The sequence below is a fragment of the Pleurodeles waltl genome, chromosome 7 (genome assembly GCF_031143425.1).
Source record: "Pleurodeles waltl isolate 20211129_DDA chromosome 7, aPleWal1.hap1.20221129, whole genome shotgun sequence".
Classification (NCBI taxonomy): Eukaryota; Metazoa; Chordata; class Amphibia; order Caudata; family Salamandridae; genus Pleurodeles; species Pleurodeles waltl.
Window position 1 is genome coordinate 412,968,474 of NC_090446.1, and position 19,737 is coordinate 412,988,210.

At 48.0% G+C, this 19,737-nt stretch overlaps 1 protein-coding gene across 4 annotated transcripts in view; it reads right to left on the reverse strand.

The window, feature by feature from the left end:
• RALGAPB (Ral GTPase activating protein non-catalytic subunit beta) overlaps positions 1–19,737 on the reverse strand; it is a 1,713,320-nt gene that overhangs the window by 1,333,198 nt on the left and 360,385 nt on the right. For all 4 annotated transcript variants that reach the window (XM_069243900.1, XM_069243898.1, XM_069243901.1 and 1 more), the window contains one exon: positions 16,069–16,217. In XM_069243900.1, the coding sequence (XP_069100001.1) occupies positions 16,069–16,217 (149 nt within the window). The remainder of the gene's footprint in view (positions 1–16,068; positions 16,218–19,737) is intronic.

Genomic DNA, 19,737 nt, shown 5'->3' on the forward strand with positions numbered 1-19,737 from the left:
CTTACTATGTTAAATAGTGATGTCAAGATACTCTAAGATTTTAGCCACTCGGCTCCGGGCGCGATTCGGGGTTTGGTACAGTAGGACCAATGCGGGATCATACCTAGTCGTAGTACGTCCTATAATTTGCATCGCTTGGCACATATCCTCTATGAGACCAAATGAGTGGAGACAGAATTGGCGCTGGTGTCCATTGACTTGGAAAAAGCCTTTGACACAGTGGAGTGTGGATATCTATTGGAGGTATTGCAGGGCATGGGGTTTGGCCCTGGTTTTTGTGCTTGGGTTCGACTGCTGTATACTGCTCCAACTGCACAAGTACGTGTGGGGGGAGAGATATCGAACACTTGGGAGGTAGGCAGGGGTACACGACAGGGATGCCCACTCTCGCCTCTCCTGTTTGCTCTAGCGGTGGAGCCTCTGGCGATCTGGCTTCGTGAGGAGATGGTACAGTGGGGGATTTCTGTGGGACGGGCCACACATTTAATTTCCATGTATGCTGATGATGCATTGGTGTATGTATGGGATCCCTGTGTCTCGGAGCAGGCGCTGCTGCAGAGATTGAATGCTTTTAGGGCTGTCTCTGGTCTCAAGATTAACATGAAAGAAAAAAAAAAAAGAAAAAAAAAAATCGCTCCTGTTCCCCTTGGGGTCCCTTATTGGGGTTCCACAGGCTGAGCTTCCTGGGGCTAGGCTTCAGTAGGAGGTGGAGAGTTTCAGGTACTTGGGTATCTGGGTCACTAACTGTGTGGATGCGTATAATAAACACAATGTTGAGCGAGTAGTGACTGGCTTGGAACGCTCGGTTTCCTTTTGGAATAGGTTGCCTCTCTCTGTTATGGGTCGGGCAGCAGTGGCAAAGATGGTGTCTTGCCATGCTGCTTATATCTAGTACAGAACTCTTTGTATCCGTTGGCAGTGTGGCTTTTTCGTCGCTTGGACAGTTTGCTGATTTCCCTATTATGGGCCATTCGGCAGAGCAGGGTGGCGCTGTCCATGCTGCTGGGGATCTAGAGGGGGGGAGGATTAGCGATCCCCAACATTAGATACTACTACTATGCAGCTCACTTGCAATGTGCGGCCAAATGGATGACAGAGGCTAACAGCTGGGAAAAGAGGTTGTATGCTGGTATGTGTGATGGGCGGTCTTTGGTGCATATTCTGATGTTGGGGTAGGTGTGATCCCACTGCGCCATATCTAGTACAGACAACCGCTGGGAGCAGGTGGTAAAGCATGTGCTCAGACCAGCCCCTTTTGACAGGGAGTTAAAAATATGGGATCTGGCCCCATTTCAGGATATGGCAAGGACAATGTCTGTAGAGGCCTAGAGATTGGGAGGTTGTGAAGTGGCTGGTGACCTATACTCTAATGGTGAATTTTTATCATTTACTGACGCTCAGGATCTATTTTAGTTGTGTTCTGGCCAGTTTCTGCAATTTGCCAAAATTGAGAGCGTGGCACGTGAGATCTCGGACGATTTTCAGGTCGCCCCTAGGGCGTCATCGGTATTAAATGGATTAACTGGGGTGAGGGGACACACCTGATTACTCGGTTTTATAAAGCCCTACGGGAGGATCAACCAGGAGTGATAAGGGTGGGACGTAGAGCATGGGAATCTGACTTGGGGCAGCCTATAGAGGATGCTGACTGGGATGCAGCCTTGTCGTTGGTCCGAACGGTGTTGTGTAATCACATGTTCAAGCTGTTCCATTTCAACTTTGTACACAGAACATATCTGACACCCAGTAGACTAAATAGGATTGACCCAAGGGGCCCTTGTTGAGGTGAGTTTGGTGCTTCATTCCTACACCTGGCCTGGACCTGTAGGGCAGTTTATGTCTTCTGGTAGGAAGGGATAGTAGTGATTAAGGAGGCTACGGGACTGGAATTGGAGGCAACCCGGACTTGTATCCTGGGAGTGGTGCCTAAGCCGTGTAGTAGGGGGGTTGTGTATAAATTGGTGCAGTTAACGTTGGTACTGGCCAAGCGTAGACTAACAGTTGGATGGATGAGTACGCGGAATCGGACGACTCCCAGCTGGCTGTGAGATATGCTAGAGTGGGGGGCAGCAGAGGAGCAGCATATGCGCTTGACACAAAGTGATGAGAGGGCACTTGCTGATGTGGCGGCTTGGGGTGCACTACTGGAGCGGTTCACTGTTAGGGAGGATGTAAGCTCTGTAAGCAGCGATGAGACAGTGGGGGAATGGGACACACACCTCCCCCCATGAACAGGTGGCGACCAACTGTGGTTTCGATATATTCCCATATGCATAAGTTGTTTAAAGCCTGGTCTCATAATGCTATGGGTCGGGGAGGTGGGATAGAGTATAAGTTTGGTGCAGAGGTTATAACTCTATTGACTGGAACTCTGAGGTGTATGCCCTCGGGCACCCTTGTGCAATGAAGATGCTTTGCTTTGCAGTAGCCTGCACTTTACTGTGTTTGGTTTGCAGTTTTTAAAACTTAATAAAAACAGTTTTTAAAAAATAATATTAGTCACGAATCGCTGCATTTATACTTAGGGGTACCATGGAACCGTCAGGCAGCGCAGTCCCAGTAATCGGGGTCCTTGTTGTGTGACGGTGAACCAACCAGGCCAGCTACCATCCAGCCTGCGTATATAACTGGTGTGGTCATGACATGTAACTTTCTCAAGGACTACTGCATATTCCTCACAAACGTCCGATAAACGCCTTATGGCCTCAGGGTCACGGCTCTGCTCATTGACCAAAGCATGCAGTCGATCTTCGAGGCATAGGAGGTCTCCCTCAGGTGCTCGCTTAATGTCTGTTGTCCAGCCCATACAGTGGCCTTGTACCACCACCTTGAGGGCCTACCATTTCACCCCGGCTGTGATGCTGGACACTCATTACAGGAACAGTACTCCTCCACTGTCGCAGATAACGTGTCTCTAAAACCGGCATCTTCCAGCGCCGCCGGTTGAAGGCGCCATGTTGGGATAAGGGGTCGGGGCTCTGCCATATGCAGATGTATCAGAAGCAGGCTGTGGTCCGAGAATGTGCAGCCGAGATACTCTGAATGCCTTATCTGCCCACAGATTGACCCACTGCATACAGACCTATCTAAACTAGTGTGAACCTGGTGGATATGGGAATAATAGGAATAGTGGTTGATGAACACGCCATACATCCTCCAAGGCCCAGCTAGTCAGCCAGGTGGCCAAACCCGCAGCTACTCTAATTGAGAGAGCTTCTTGCACCGGCCGGGAAGAACTGTTGAATTCTGTGTTTAGGGCCCCCTTAAAGTCAACCCAATGAGGTATGACCTCCCTGGGAAGTCAGCAATGTGTGTGGACAGGGTATGAAGATAACCCTCAATGAGGTATGACTGCCAAGGGAAGACAGCCATGTGTGTGGACAGGGTGTGAAGATAAGACACCTTGTCCTGATTAGGGGCCTACACCGACCCTAACACGATGGGTTTACCATGTAGGCACCCTTCCACGAAGACAAACTGCTCCACATTGTTCACCACCACCCTAGTTGCTTCCAGGGGCACCCATGCCCTAACCTATATTAGTGTACCCCAGGCATATGCAGAGTAGGTAGTCCCAAAGAACTGCCCTCTCCAACGCCAGCGGAGACGCTTGCTGCCCAAACAATACACAATAGCTATAATAAGTAACATACGAAACCGCCTCTACGAAGACGAAGAGGAAGGAAGAGATGGGAGGGGGAGGCAGTAGTTGAGACATCTCTTAGTCCGGCCCAACCTTCCAGGACCAATAACAGCATGTGGAATCGGCAGCAGCTTCAAACGATTCAGAGAAGTCCATTTAAATGACGTCTCCAGATGATTGTGGTGTCACATGGGGGAGATCTTCTGGCATGCTTGTCCGAGAGTCAGAGTCTGACATGTGGGTGTCTGAGTCATGATCCTGACCTTTTCTAGCCCCTACCCTATCTGAAAGTTCAGTCTCTGTTAAAGAGGCAGGAGCACAAAGCGCTATCTTCTTCCCCTCCTCCGACTGGATTGGGGAATGCTTGGTGAGCAGGGATTGGCAGGCCTGGCTTCGGGATCTTCTCCTTTTCTTATGGCGCTGGACTATCGTAGCCACCTATTTTTGAGACCTAGCCGTGCCCAATCTGTAGTGTTACAGCCATGCCCATACTTCCTCAGGGTCTTGGCATAAGTGTGCATTTCCATCCACCATGAGTTTCAGCCGGGACGGAAAGAGCAGCACATAGGACATCCCTTCCTCTCTGAGCGTCCTCTTCACTTCCAAAAAGGTGGCCCTCCTGGCCTGCATGGCTGCCGTAAAGTCCAAGAACAGACTTGAGTGGCCCCCTACCACTTTGAAGGCTCCGACCGCGCAGGCCCTCTGCAACCGCAGGTCTCGATCATGATAATGAATTTTGGCCACAACAGCCATAGGCGGCCTACCAGGCAGTGGTCTACGTGACCGGACGCAGTGTGCCCTCTCTAGGGCAAAATAGGGCGAGAGGCTATTCCCCTCCATAAGAGCATGCAGCCAAGGCTCCAGGAATTCCACCATGTTTTTCCCCTCCCCTCCTTCAGGCAATTCGGCAATGTGAACGTTGTTGCAGCGACTGCGCCTCTTCGCATCTTCCGCCCTTCGTTCCAGATGGTCCACTCTGATCGGTAAGTGGGGTACTTGAAGTTTGAACACCTCATGGGATGGTTGGAGGCTTGTGACTGTAGATTCCATATTGCATACTTTATCTGACAGTTTCTGATGGTCCACACGCAGCAAACCAAATTCATCAGCGACCTTGCCAATGTCTTGTTGCAGGGTGAGTTTGGAGTCTTCAATAGCCCCCAGTATTTTGTTTAAGGTGTCGCTCATCCCTTCTGGCACAACAGGGGTAGCCGTCCCCAGCGTCTGCTCATTGTGCAAGTCCAGAGAGGCTTGTCCCATATGGCCCTGTGACTTGAGCTTTGATTTCTCCATGGCAAACACTTGCAGGATTCAACTGTTGTGTGTCGTGCCTCTCCTGCAGGCCCTCTATGTCAGACGCCACCATAGGGACCACATGCTAGTCTCGCAAGTCACTTCCAGTCGCAACCCCATCCAGAGGGTCTCAGCGCTACCGTCCCAACACTGTCCCACGGACCAGGTCAGATGCCACCTCTGGTATTGGGCCCGGCTGGTCCCACCAAGTTCCCTCTGTGTATAAGAGCCAAATGAGTTGGTCAATTTCATTGTGGTACTCCACGCTCCTCTATCAGCCCGGCCGGTCCAGGCCTGTCCCTGTCCTCAGCCTGGTAAACCACACCGTGCAGTCGCGTTGCCCCCATAGCAGTCCTCTTCGTGATGGTGCCTTCTGGGCCCTCCAGCATGACGGTCTTCCCTCAGTGCTACTGCCTCTTGCAGCCATGCCACCTGTTCGGCCCAGCTCCGTCTCCCCTGCTGGAGCACCCGCAGGTCCTACAGCCTTTCGATGGCCACTCAACAGTGGCCCCGCCTCACTCCTCCGGCCTCCTCTGCTGGATGTAGGGTGCGTATCTCTCGGCCCCTCCTTCTTCAGTGCAGGTCGCATGCTGTACACCGGTCTCCCGACGAGGGAGGCCATGTTGCGCAGGGGCAGAGAATGGTCCCTAGGGCCTCGCCGTCATTTACCTGCTTTTCCGGCTCCTGGGAGCTTGCGGGACCGCAGGCCCCGACCTCCGGTCTCTTCTCCTGAATCGCTGCGCCATCCTTGCCCGCAGGCAACAATGTTATATGGGTGTCAGAGTTGCGCTACAACAAGCCCTTGAATACTGGGCTCCGAACTTTGCCGCTGAATTTTGGATGAATATAGCTGGCCGGTTCGGAACGGTGAAATTACATGTCCACCATATTGGATTTTGTGGCCACGCCTCCACTGTAAGTCACCCCTATGGTAGGCCCTTCAGCCCAAGGGCAGGATGCATATCCCAAAGTGTGAGGGTGCCCGCATGAGCAGGGTGCCCCCACAATCCCAGACTCCATTCTCTGGTCTTTTCAAGTGCGGGGAAGCCAGTATGTACAGTACACATTGTCGACAAAAGTGGTGTAATTGCATAATGGCCTCTCCGAACCTAGACATGCTTGCTTATCAAACATATTAGAATCATACAACTACATTAATCCCAGCGCTAGTTGCATATCATTATGTACTTACAGGATTCCACAGTTCTACCTGAGCAGCCTTATAGGGTCTAGCGGCAAGACCACACTGCTGCTGACCCCTGACACTGCTCCACCATCCTGGTGGTGAGTAACCCAAGCAGTGGAAGGCAGAACAAACGATATCCTGCAAGGGAGAGGTGTGGCCACCTCCCCCATTGTAATAGCTGTCTTTGGGCAGCGTGGGGTGGCCTCTGATCGCCAGACTGTTGTGAATGGCACATCTGGTGCCCTCGTAGCATAATCCAGTTTGCAGTTTAGGAACCCCCGTTTCCCACTCTGGTGCGAAAATGCACAAAGAAAAGGGGAGTGACCAACTCCCTGTCCAGCCTCCTCCCTACGGAGGTGCACAGAGCTCTGCCAGGTGGCTGGATGATTCTGCCATCTTGGAAACAAGGTATGCAGAGGCCCCTGGGAGTATCGGACTGGTTAGGCCAGGTAGATGACGTCCCTGACCCCCTCTGATATGTGGGTCACTACCAAGAGTGACCAACCCCCTTTAAGGGTCACGTAAGGGCTCCCCTGAGGGTGGAATCAGATTTGTCAAGCAAGACTCACCAGGAAACTCTCTACAAGACATGTTCTGCACTTAGCCTCCAGAATCGCTAGTCTGCTTTTGGAACTGAAACAAGACTGTATCCAGTTGAGAGGGCCCACAATGCAACATTGTTTCTCCATCTCCTGCAAGATTTCTGCAACATCTGTGTCTGTGCATCCTCCAGGGTCACAAGGACTCTGCTTGCATCCAAGAAGCAAGAAGCAATCTCCCTTGTAGTGAAGGAGTCACTTCCCTGAATCTGCAGGCACCTCAAGATGACGACCGGCTGTTGGATCTACTGTCACTCGGACACTGAAAGGCTCTTCAACACAGGTGGTAGTTCAGAGGTCCTCTTGTCTTCTAATCTCTTCGGAGAGTGTGGACCCCTGCTGCAGCCAGTGGAATGGAACCCCCTGTGCCCCACGACTGTTACTCTTGCCAAGGCTTGTTTGCTCTTCCTCCAAGGAGATCTTCAGGCGCCAAGAAGCCCAGCCTCCGGCAGTCTGCAATTTAGAAATCAGTTTCCACTCTGGAGCTTCTGAAACATGAGACTCCAGTTTTGTTGTGCTGTTGAGGCCTCACTGCGACTCCCTGTGCTTGCTGCCAGTGGGTCACTCGTGTGGGCTCCATCGATTCCGACTGGCTTTTCCTCCTAGGCCTGCCCCAACTCTCTTCCAAGGGTTGAGTCACTAGGTCCCTGCTGGTCCTCAAAAACCTATAACTTACCTTGCAACTCCAATTTCCCTTTGACAAGGTTTGTTGGTGGCCCTACTGGTCACTGACCCTTCTGCATTCCAACAACCAACGTGGGTCAGCTAGTGGGTGACGACAAGATGGAGGAAAGTGCCCTCTTTTTGGTATGGTTACCCTCACTTTTTGACTACTGCCACTGTGTTTTTGACTGTTCACTGGGGTCCTGCTAACCAGGACCCCATGACTTTGCTCTCCCTCTAAATTTGGTTGCTCAGAACCTAGCACAATGGTGCCCCCATACAAGTCCCCAGTGTATGGTACTTAGGTACCCAGGGCATTGGGGCACTTGAGGTACACCATAGGCTGCAGCATGAACTGTGCCACCCATGGGAGCCCATGCAAAATGTTTCTGTAGGCCTGCCATTGCAGCCTGCGTGAAAAGGTACATGCACCCTTTCACTACAGGTCACTACACAAGGTCACTGTAAGTTACCCCTATGGCAGGCCTTCCTAGTCCAAAGGGCAGGGTGCAGGTACCTGTGTGTGAGGGCACCCCTGGATGAGCAGAGGTGCCCCTACGAACTCCAGCTCCATTTCTCTGGACTTTGCAAGTGTGGGGGAAGCCATTTTACCTGTGCGCTGGAAATAGGTCATTACCTGTGTCCAGCTACATGATGGTATCTCTGAACCTGGGCATGTTTGGTATCAAACATGTTGGAATCATACTCCAATACTGTGGCCAGTATTGGTTGTATGATTCCATGCACTCTGGGGGCTCCCTTGAAGACATCCAAGCATTGCCCCTACTAGTCTTCTGGGGTTTTCTGGGCAGCCTGTGCTGCTGCCAACCTCCAGACAGGTTTCTGCCCTTCTGCTGCTTGACCAGCACAAGCAGAGGAAGGCAGAACAAAGGATTTCCTTTGGGAGTGGGATGCAACATCCTCTCTCTTTGGAAATAGGTGTTACGCAGCTTAGGAAGGGTAGCCTCCCCAAGCCATCGGTATGCTTTGAAGGGCACATTTGGTGCCCTCCTTGCATAAACCGGTTTGCACTAGTCCAGGGACCTCCTGTCACTGCTCGGGAGTGAAACTGGACAATGGAAAGGAGAGTGACCACTTCCCTGTACATCACCACCCCAGGGGTGGTGCCAAGAGCTCCTCCAGTTGGCCACTTGATTCTGCCATCTTGAATCCAAGGTGGGCAGAGGCCCATGGGAGCATCTGAGTGGCCAGGTCAGGCAGGTGACATCACAACCCTTCCTCATAGTTGGTCACCATGCTAGGTGACCAATCTCCCTTGTAGGGCTATTTAGGGTCTCCTTCCTGGGTAGGTCTGTAGATTCGACATGCAAGATTCCAGCAGCACTCCTCTGCATCATTTACTTCATTTTCTGGCCACAGGAACTGCAACTGGACCCTCCACGAACCGACAAGCTACAACTCCAGCAACGACTCCATTCTACAACTTTGTTTCTCCGGCTCCTTCCAGCAACTGCAACATTTCCCTGGCTGTGCATCCTTTGAGGGCGACCAGTCTTCAGCCTGCACAAGGAGAAAGACGGAATCTCCCTTGGATTGTAGGATTCACTCCCCTGCATCTGCAGGCACCAACTGCAACAACGACTGGAACTGTGTGGATCCTGCATCACAGGCGGTGTTCTGGAGTGGTCCCCTTGGTCCTCTCTACCACCTGTCCAACTTGGTAGACAATAAACCCTTGCCTCTCCTTGAAGAACAGTACCCCTGTACACCGTGACTCTTGCAGCTACCAAGGCTTCTTTGTTCCTCCTCAAAGGGATCTTCAGGCTTCATGTAGGCCCGGCCTCTAGCACTCTTCCTTGCAAAGCACAGTCCCCAACCTGCTGCTTCAGCGACGTATGACTCCTCTTCAGGTGTGCTGAGTAGGCCTCACTGAGACTCCTGTGCCTGCTGCCTGATGTCACCTGTGGGGGCTGCCTCCTCTTCTAGTGACTCTCCCAGCTGCTGAGGGTCACCGTGGATGCCCCTCCTTGGGTCGAGTCCCCTGGGCCTTGCTGGTCCTCTTCATCCTTACAAAACCGTTTTCTCCGACTCTTGCATTTGCCAAGGCTTGTTGGTGGTTTTCCAGCACCACTGAGCGGCTGCATCACGACTGTCGACCTGGGACATCACTTGCATCACTTCTGGAACTCCTCTTCTCTTTCTGTGCCGTAGTGCTGACTTTCTTCATCCACCGTCGACCTGGTCATGCATCCACAGGAGGGTGGGTAGTGGTTCCTGCCACAGCCGGACACTCCAACTGGACTTTGTCCCCTTCTGTAGCCGGTCCTCTTCTGTCAAGATTCACCTTTTGTTTCTTCCAGTCTTGTCTGGGTCTTGCACAGTCCTTTTCCAAAACTCTCCAGTGGGTTGGGGGGAAAACTAGGTACTTACCTATTTGTTACTGGTCACTGGGTGGCACCCTGTACTTAGCTTTTGAGTTTGGGGTTCCTAGCTCCTCCAGCTCCCCTCTACCGATTCTACTTACTTGGGTGGGGGACTGCATTTCACAAACCGTTTACTTAGTATATGGTTTGGCCTCCCCCTTGGGGCTTCACTATTTGGTAATGTTTTTACTATTTGATATTGCTTTCTAGGCTAATCACTGACTGCTAATGGATACGTAATAGTGCGTTTACTCACCTCCTAGTGGAGTATTCCCTATACAGTATTTTAGTATTTGTTTTACATTCATAAAGTACCTTTATTTTTGTAACACTGTGTGGTTCTTTCGTGTGTGACTGCACTGGTATTGCATGAGCTTTGCATGTCTCCTGGATAAGTCTTGGATGCTCATCCACAGCTACCACTAGAGAGCTCTGGCTTCCTAGACACTTTCATCACCTCACTAATATGGGATACCTGGACCTGGAATAAGGTGATAACACCATAGGTACTCACCATACACCAGGCCAGCTTCCTACACAAGGATCTCATGAATCCCCCTGCACTCCACAGCTGGACTTCTCCTTCACCGTCCTACAGGAACTTCACCTCCAAGAGGGTGGGCAATGCCTACGTGTACTACCTGGACATTTTCGTGTGGTCTAGACACGGTCTGCTTCTTTTTCAGGTTCCTCCCGTTTCACCTTTGGGTTTCACTGACCTGGTCAATGGGTTGCGACAGCAGCTGAACCGCGTGACTTCCACTGACATCTAAAAGGGTCTCCGATGCAACTTCATCCCTGTGCACCTGGGCTCCCTGGTGTAGGTTCTCCGGTCTTCTGGGTATCCATGTGTGGGTGGGGGCACTCTTCAACCTTCTTTGTGCTAACTGGTTCACTCGAGGTCCATTTGGAAGGGTCCTGAATCCATAAAATACAAACCTGACAGTCCTGTGTTAGCCTATGGGACCCTGGCTCGATGGCAACTCCGCACCCAGGCGCCTGTGGGATTACAGTTACTTACCTCTGGTATTTTCTTAGTCCCCCAGCTCTTGGGGTTCTAACACAGTTACCTTGGTTGGAAACCTCCATTCTTATACCACTTTATTAGTATATAGTTTGGTCCCTGTAGGAGGCTGGCTCAGTTAATGGGTACACCCATGGTGTGGCACACTATACTGAGTCCAGGCAACCTTTGGTGATAGTGAATAGGTGTCCAGAGAGCAAATGTTCACTAGGGGTAGCTGAGGCGAGCAGCTGAAGCTTATCCAGGAGAAATGTAAAGCACTTGCAATACCACAGTAGTCACCCAGTAACTCATTCACAAGAAAGAACCACAAAAGTGTTAAAAAACAAAGGATTCTTTATTACAGCCCTACTACTAGACTAGCATTAGTATATCTTCCTTTTGGAGATATCTACACACAAGTACACAAAATAACCAACAGAAATGGCATTAAAAAACAGGGTCCCATAGGGGTGTGAGGGAACCATAAACTAAGTAAGTGGAATACAAAATAGCGAACCCAACCAAGGTAAGTGAGGTAGTTAGCTAGGGGCTGAGGGTTGATGAAAACACCAGAGGTAAGTACGTTAAGTGTCCCCAGCAACCAGGTGCAAGGTAGTTACCAGTCATCCTACACACAGGAAGTAGGGGTTGAAGTTAGTGTGATTCAGGAGCAGTCACAGTGAGCCCCGATGCAACCAACAGACAAGGGGAAAGTTGAAGTGTGGCCCCATCCGAGCATACCCAGAAGACAGGAGTACTTCATAGGAAGCTGGCCCAGTGTGTGGTCGACACCTAAGGTGTTACACCTTGTACTGGGTCCAAGCAAACCCCAATCAGATAGTGTTACGTTGTCTAGACAGCCAGGACTCTCTAGGAATAGCTGTTGTTAGCAGCCAAGACTTATTGAGAAGGCATGTGAAGCACTTTCAATACCACAGTAATCACACAGTAACCTATCACACATGAAAATTACTACACAGAGGCAACAATAACAGTACTTCATTATAGGCACACCAAACTAGACTACCATTGCCATACCCCTCTTTGGATCTTTGGAGGTATGAAGTGACACATAAGATATACATAAGTAAGTACTCAGGAAAAGCATTAACTACCAAGGACCATAAGGGGGGGGCCTAACCATACATTTTAAAAAATGGAATGCGAATGAGTGTCCTCCATCAGAGTACATGGAGTAGTTACACAACCACAGGGAGAGAGCAGACCCCCAAAAGTTAAGTACCAAGAAGATCCCCAGCGGCCGAGGTCAGAGAGGTAAGTTACCCTGTTTTCCCATAAACTAACATGGGGACGTCATGGTTCGAGAATGCAGAAGCAGGACTGGACCAGTAGAGCCCAAGGGCGGATTCCGGTTGAAAAGGACGTGCAAAAGAAGGTGCAGCTGAAGATCTGGATTGACAGTGATGGATGAAGTCCAGCTGCGGGGTCCAGGAGCTGCAGAGGAGTCCCTGAAGTCGCCTACGAGCTGTCCCTCAACGGTCGCCAGATTTCAGATGGGTCAGTGGTCAGCAATAAGCACAAGCAAATTCAAAAGGAGCTGTTGGACGTTTTGAAGAGCTGTGGAGGAGGAGCAAGGTCCTGGGGACTGGCCTCTTGGAGGAGAGTCTGGGCTGATCCTATGAAGACAGGAGAGTCCGCAGAAGCGGTCGGAGCTCCCACAAGCAACCCACTGGCAGCAGGCACAGTAAGTCACATTGAGGCCCAGTCAGCACACCTGAAGAGGAGTCTCATTGATGGAGCAGCATAGAGGAGACTGTCCTTCCAGAGGTAAAGTGCTGGGCTATTTGGAGCCTGGAGAACCCTCGTAACAGGAGCCAACAAGCCTTAGTTGCGGTGCACAGGGATTCTGTCCTAGTGGAAGAGGTAAGGGCTTCACTGTCTCCCACATTGGACAGAAGGCAGAGAGTATGCAGGGAACCCCTCAGAACTACCACCTGTGTTGGGGAATCTTCACAGATCCGGAGGACAGAAGTTCCCAAAAGCCAGAAACTGTTGGCTTAGGTGCCTAAGGATGCAGGGGCATGATTCCTTCACTCCTTCTTTGGTTCGGCCCCATGGGTGGCACAATACATGCTGCAGACCATGGGGAACCCCTGATACCCCAATGCCCTGGTACCATATACTAGGGACTTATATGGGGACACCAGTATACCCAATGTGGGGTGTGTGTGTGAAGTCCCAGCAACCAAATTTAGAGGGAGAAAGCAAAGTCTCTGGGGTCCTGGTTAGCAGGATCCTAGTGAACACAGTTGAAACATACTGACATCAGGCAAAAAGTGGAGGTAACCATGCCAAAAAGAGGGTACTTTCCTACAATCCCAAAACAAAAAGGTCAGCTAGTTAACGGTTCCCAAGGAACCCGACCCGATAAGGACCCTTTGATAAGCAGGTCAGTGCATCGTAAAAAACAAGAAGCAATAGTGTAGAAAACACAGTCACAGCAAACCGAGTGTGTGTTATGCATGGATGGTGCCACCAGCTAAGAGCGTGGCCCTGCTTGTGCTTACAAGCACACCTAGTGTGCATAGACTTTAAGAAAGTGGCATCATCTGCTCTGTTTAATCCAGTTAACCATTTGGCTAAGGTTTCTTACGGACCCATTTGGTGGCATATGGTTATCGGGGCATCTAATAAATTCCTATAGTACATTCTAGTTTGCTACTGGAACTGGTTATTTTTGTCTAATGGTTGCTATTGGCTTCAGTTGGTGTTTTTATTTAACTAGCAGAAACGTTCACAAGGTTGGCAGAGCATCATTTCTCCCTTCAAAGGTATTTACACTCAACTGCTATCCCGTTCATGGTTTTTGTTTTCTTTTTTGCTCCACTTTTTTTTTGGTGCATTTTGTCCCTACCCCAGGTCAGCAGCAAGAGCAGTCAATGTTTCCTTTTCCAGAAATTGTTGCACCACAAGCAGCTGCGGCGCACCCCAGTGCTGTAATTAGAGCGCGGCAGGGCCGGAGACCCAGAGGTCGCGGTCCTCGCTGCGCACAAGGTTAACATTGCTCTAGGGTGTCTTGCCCCCCCCCCCCTCCCCCTAGCATCACTCACCTGCCACACGCCTTAGGGCCTTCCTCATTCTACATGCTTAGTTTTAAAGCATGCCTTCTCCTTCTGCTGTGCACTTCCCTTCTTCCCTGCATGCATCTGTTCCTCTTGCACAGGGGTATATTTTCTATCTTTAGTTATGGCTTCTTCCCAAGCCAAGATGGTGGTGTTACTTCTTCCTGTTTATCACTTCCTGTCTAGGGGTATATAAGGGGAACCCTTTCCGCTTCTCATTGCGTTGCAACACTTCAGCGGTGGTGGTCACGCTCCGGCTGGTTTTCGTTTGAGACACCAGTCGTTCTTGTTCTGTCTTCCAGATTTCCAGGATCCTGAGTTCTAATCCTTGTGTCCTCCTTCTGTTTCAGGGAGTTCCTGTTGGAGGCTTTTTCCCCTTTGGGGTTTTTCCTCTGGGACTCCTTCTGGAGGGCACGGACTGTAGTGGCTTACTATTGTCAACAGCACCGTGGCTACCGGAAAGGGGTCGCCCCTGCCTCGGCCAGAGCAGGACTTGCAGGAACCGGGGCCGCTCACCATCCCGCTCCAATATCGACGGTAAGCCCAGGGTGAATCGTGACAGAAATGTTTAACGCTATTTTTGAGCAACTGGAAATTTGTTTTTGTCAGCGTCTGTGTTGACGTCTTATGGAGAGTGGCATTTGGTACTTTATACAGTGGGAGTCACTGATATTGTTTAAATGTCAGCAAGCCCCATAGGAAATCGAGTAGTGTCTTGACAAAATCTCATATATGGGACTGATCATGCCACTAGTAGATCCGAAGTAGATTGGCTAACTGCCAAATCCCTCAATACTCCCCTAGCTCATCCACATTTCTATGTCTTCTTAAGTCTATCAAGCCTTGTTAGAAGAGCACAGTTCTCTCACAGAAAGGCCCGCCCCATAATATCAAAGTTTGGTCGGCATGTGGTGAAGAAGAAAGAACGGCAGCGAAGAAAGAAAAAAGAACTACCCTCAGCGTCATAGGCAGAGGAAGCAAAGAAAGAGGACGGCATGCGGAGCAAAAAGAAGATGCCATGCGGCGCAGAAAGGAGATGGAATGCTGCGCAGAAAGAAGACAGCAAAGAAAGAAGATAGCGAAGAAACACCACTGTGAAGACAGCAAAGAAAGATGACAGCAAAGAAAAAACGTCAGCGAAGAAAGCAAACGACAGCAGCGAAGAAAGAAGACATCAGAGAAGAAAGAAGACGGCAGCAAAGAAAGAAGACGGCAGCAAAGAAAGAAGACAGAAGCAAAAAAAGAAGACAGCAGCAAAGAAGAAAGAAGACAGCAGCGAAGAAGAAAGAAGACAACAGCGAAGAAGAAAGAAGACAGCAGGGAAGAAAGAAAAAAGAAGTACTTTCAGCACTGTAGCCAGAGGAAGGACATTGGCCAGTGTCCAATGGCAAGTGACCGAAAGGAGTACTTGGTCCTGAGGCAACATGATGATTTAGAAGACAGCAGGAAGTGAAGCTGGACAATCAGAAGCACGTAAATTAGAGCAACACTGGACCAAGCCACTGGTAAGTTCAGGTAAGTAAGCATTTTCTAAGCACCTTTTAATTTTTTCTTTTTTTTTTTTTCTTTTCTTTTTTTAAATCAGCAAAAGATCTCACGAGCACAGCGCACAAGCCCATGGGTACAGGCGAAACTTAATAAGGACAACATGTTCAAATAAGAGGAGCAGATAAAAAATTATTTCGCTTCTTGTAATTGCATTTGTTTTCATTTTTTATAGCTTTTTCAAAACCATAAAATCCATCCAACAGCTGGAAGTGTAGCCACCTTTATGGAAGGCAAATATTGTTGCAGTATCTTTAGGCACAGTGGCCAGCAAGTTAAGTACCACCACTTAGGGGGAACCAAAGTGGTATTTTTTAACCTACGTAATCCGAAGTGCCCGTTCTCTATTAGCTCCTTTTGCAGTGTCATAAAATATCACTATACTTCTAGATAAATCTTTTTAACTACGGGCATAGTCAAAGCATCGGGTTATAAAACATTAATTGCTGAAAGCCCAACACAATAATCAACCGCACTATAACCATGCTAAAACGGCTGGGGGTACTTCAGAAAATAAATGACAAATTAAAATGCTTTCATGTCACAAAATACTCACGCCAATGGAGCCAAAATATCTTGTCCACACATTTTAACAAGTTATCATTGTTGCCTTAAAAAAAAAAAAAAAATCCATTCTAGTTCTCAGAAAATACATTTTAAACTTACGGTGGTAGCTTTCATTGTGGTTTTATTCACTGTTACAGTGCGAAGCCTACGGGTATGTGGCGGGGTTGTACTTGTGGCAGTGTTCTGGGGCATACTTAGTCTATTAACTGGCGTAGGAGGAGCGCTGTCTGATCGGGGTCGCGTTATGCCTAGAAAAAAGTAGACGTGTCATTTTATTTTACGTTATTAATACAATTACCTAAACTCCCTACACAGAACAAATGACTGTTCTGGCCGCGCTGTCACACAAATGGTATAAAACAAATATACGGAAGTTTATATCCGTTATTTTCTCCAACGTGTTAGACACTCAAATTTTCAGTACAGTAATGCATGAAAAAGCCAGTGAATATGTCTAGGCAGACGGCAATGCTTCTATTACTCTGCATGCGACAGAACAATAAACTGAGCAGAACAAATTAACTCACGCCTTTTAAAGAATGGCATTCACTTAGTCATGATATAAAATAGTAAAAGCTAATCAAAGTATTTATGAATGGCAAAGATATAAAAATCAGTGCATGCAATATATTACGGCATGCAGCAACGAGACAAATTCTTTTTTTTTTTTTTAACTGGGTTAACATTATGCTGAACTACTCCGCAACACTAAGCACCACTCAGTAAGACCTTTACAACGTGCAAATACACATGCACAGCTTCTTATTATATTATCAAGACAGCACCTCAACTTACTTACCAATTTCGCAATTAGGAGGGTGAATGAAAAAGGCGCCCATTAACTTCAACTCATAATGACCCGATGCAAGGGTTTGGGGGCAGCTATTAGAGGCTACAATCACTGATGAGATAAAGACACACGAGTTGTGTGTGTCTGGGGTGGGTGGGGTTATTTACAAAGTTGAAGCTTACTTTGTGGCGCAGCTTTCACTTTGTGAATCTCATATGGTGACATTAAAGAGGGAATGGAGGACGGTTAGGCAGATAGCTGTTTAGGGAACCATGCATCCTGCTTTTTCCAATGTCTTCTCTTTGAAAGAGAAGGGTTGCTTAAAAAAAAAAAATCCATTTGAAAACGCGTAGGCAGAGGTGAAGGTCTACTGTCCCTAGCCGGCATCCATTTTTCCGCTACTAGCCAATTGCAGGCGGACCCAAATAGCGGTGTGCCTAATTATAATTCATTAGAGGCAGGTGGGTTTGTAACCCTCTTCAAATTGACAATTTACGATGTGACCTCTTTGTATAAAGGACTCATCACCAATTGCAACCCTGTTAATAAAGCAGTCAGTGAGCAATTTGCACATCCTGGTTTGGGAACAGGGTGCAGTACATCAATCCTTTTGACCTATATTGTACTCTGACTCTTTGGCACTTCAGTCTGTCCTAGTTTTTTTGTCCTTGTGGGCACTTCAGTCTGTCCTACAGCAATGACTCTTCTGGCAATAGTGCACATTTACAAATAAATACAATTATGTACAGATCTTATTTCCGATGTAGTTAATGGAGAGGGACTTTACCAGGTTCAAGCAAATGGTGATCATCACCCTATTTGACTGGGAAAACAGAGTACCTACCTTCTCCTAAGGCCTTGTATAGTATTTGAGCCAATTGTCACTAAACCTATTTGTAGAATTTAACGGGATGGTATTTTTATTCTGGGGGTTTTGATATAGCAGAGGTCCAGAAAGGTTTTTGAGATATGTATATATATTTAACTACTGACCAGACATTTATTTTCATCCATTACACGTGACATGGTCTATGAAGATATGAAGTTTACGAGTGGAGTTCTCCAACTCAAATTAGTGAAGTTTTTCTCATTATGTTGCCTAGGCCTCAGAAATGTCTTGCTGATGAGTTTTCAAAAGGCCATCCTCATAAATGGCAGGAATCATTAATTGAGCTTTTCTTTATCCTAGTTGTGCCCCCAGGAGTCTCCACAAATTCCCTCCCTCCCCGTCTCTTAGTTCCTAACGGGAAACTTGAAGATACACCAAAGCTTATTTAGTGTACCTTTGGTGAAGAGGGAGTTGAGAGAGAATTTTGCATATTCTAGGTTCCTCCTATTTTAAATAGTTTGGCAATCAACACGTGTTCTAGGAAGCAATTTAATAACAAATTCAGGTTTCATTTGTGCCTTAATATTTTCCCCCCATGCACCACGCTCATGACTTGTCCCTGGATTTCCTGCTACTATAATTATTTGAGCTGGTCATCTAGTCCACTTGTCTCCCAGTATGTATATCCTGCAGTTCTTTCTTATTCTAAGGAAAGTCTATACCAGGCCATATTCAGTCACCAAATATGTCACATTTGGGTTAGGTAAACATATACAGCAACTATAGCCATCATGAGGTGACCTGTGAGAAAGGTCCAAATTTTAAGATATCCAATGGGCCTGTGTCAGTTGCAAAAAAAAAAAAATCTAAATCAATCTTTTGGGGGTGATGCCACAGACAGGTGCCAGGATAGTAACAATTTTTTCCATATGATGGAGCAATCTCCAAATGTTTAATACTCCATTACTTCTAATGACAGCCGTCATTTCCCTTTCATACACATGATATATGTTAGCTGGGCCATGCACTCTAGAATGGGGTTGGGTACAAGGTTCCAATTTCCTCAGTGTCTGTGTGGATGGAAACTCAGTCAATATTCTGGAGACTCAAGACAGAAAGTGTCTCGGAGCTGATAGAAGCATAGATTATAAGGGATCCACTAGGTAGGTATGTTCCTGTGAAAACAAAACTAAAATTATCTGTCCAGTCAGGTCTTCATTATCTTACACAATAATGTTTTCTTGAAATGGCTACTCTGCACCTTTCTGAACTACCAAACCGGAGCCTTAAGAGGGTAAGAGCTTGACGGAACAGTATACTGTTTTTCTCACTAACTCATTTTATAGTTTGACAGACTATCTGGGTGAGATGACTCTCTTAGTAGGGCCATTCTCCTGGACGTGAGGTATTGGAGTATCTTTTCTTCCAGTTTTATGTAGTGCCCCATTCCACTTTCATTTAGAGACACATTATTGAGCGGTGCCAGGTGATTACTGGTTTCATACAAGTGGCAATTTAACAGGTCAAGAACACAGCACCATAAGTACATATCATACTGCTGTAAAGCACTGAAATAACCTGTAGGAAGTTGGCTCTGTATATACTATCTCAAAGTGGAAGATAGTGTGCACAGAGTCCAAGGGTTCCCCTTAGAGGTTGATAGTGGCAAAATTAGATAATACTAATGCTTTATTTTGTGGTAGTGTGGTCGAGCAGTAGGCTCATCAGAGAGTAGTGTTAAGCATTTGTTGTACACACACAGGCAATAAATGAGGAACACACACTCAAAGACTTAACTCCAGGCTAATAGGATTTTATATAGAAAATGAAAATGTCACTTACCCAGTGTACATCTGTTCGTGGCATTAGTCGCTGCAGATTCACATGTTGTGCATAGTCCGCCGTCTGGTGTTGGGTCGGAGTGTTACAAGTTGTTTTTCTTCGAAGAAGTCTTTTCGAGTCACGAGACCGAGGGACTCCTCCTCCTTTGTTCCATTGCGCATGGGCGTCGACTCCATGTTAGATTGTTTTCCCCGCAGAGGGTGAGGTAGGAGTTGTGTATGTTAGTAATAGTGCCCATGCAATGGATTGAATAAGTATGTACCAAATAAGGTTTAAGTAATATATTTACAAATGTACAAATGTTGAA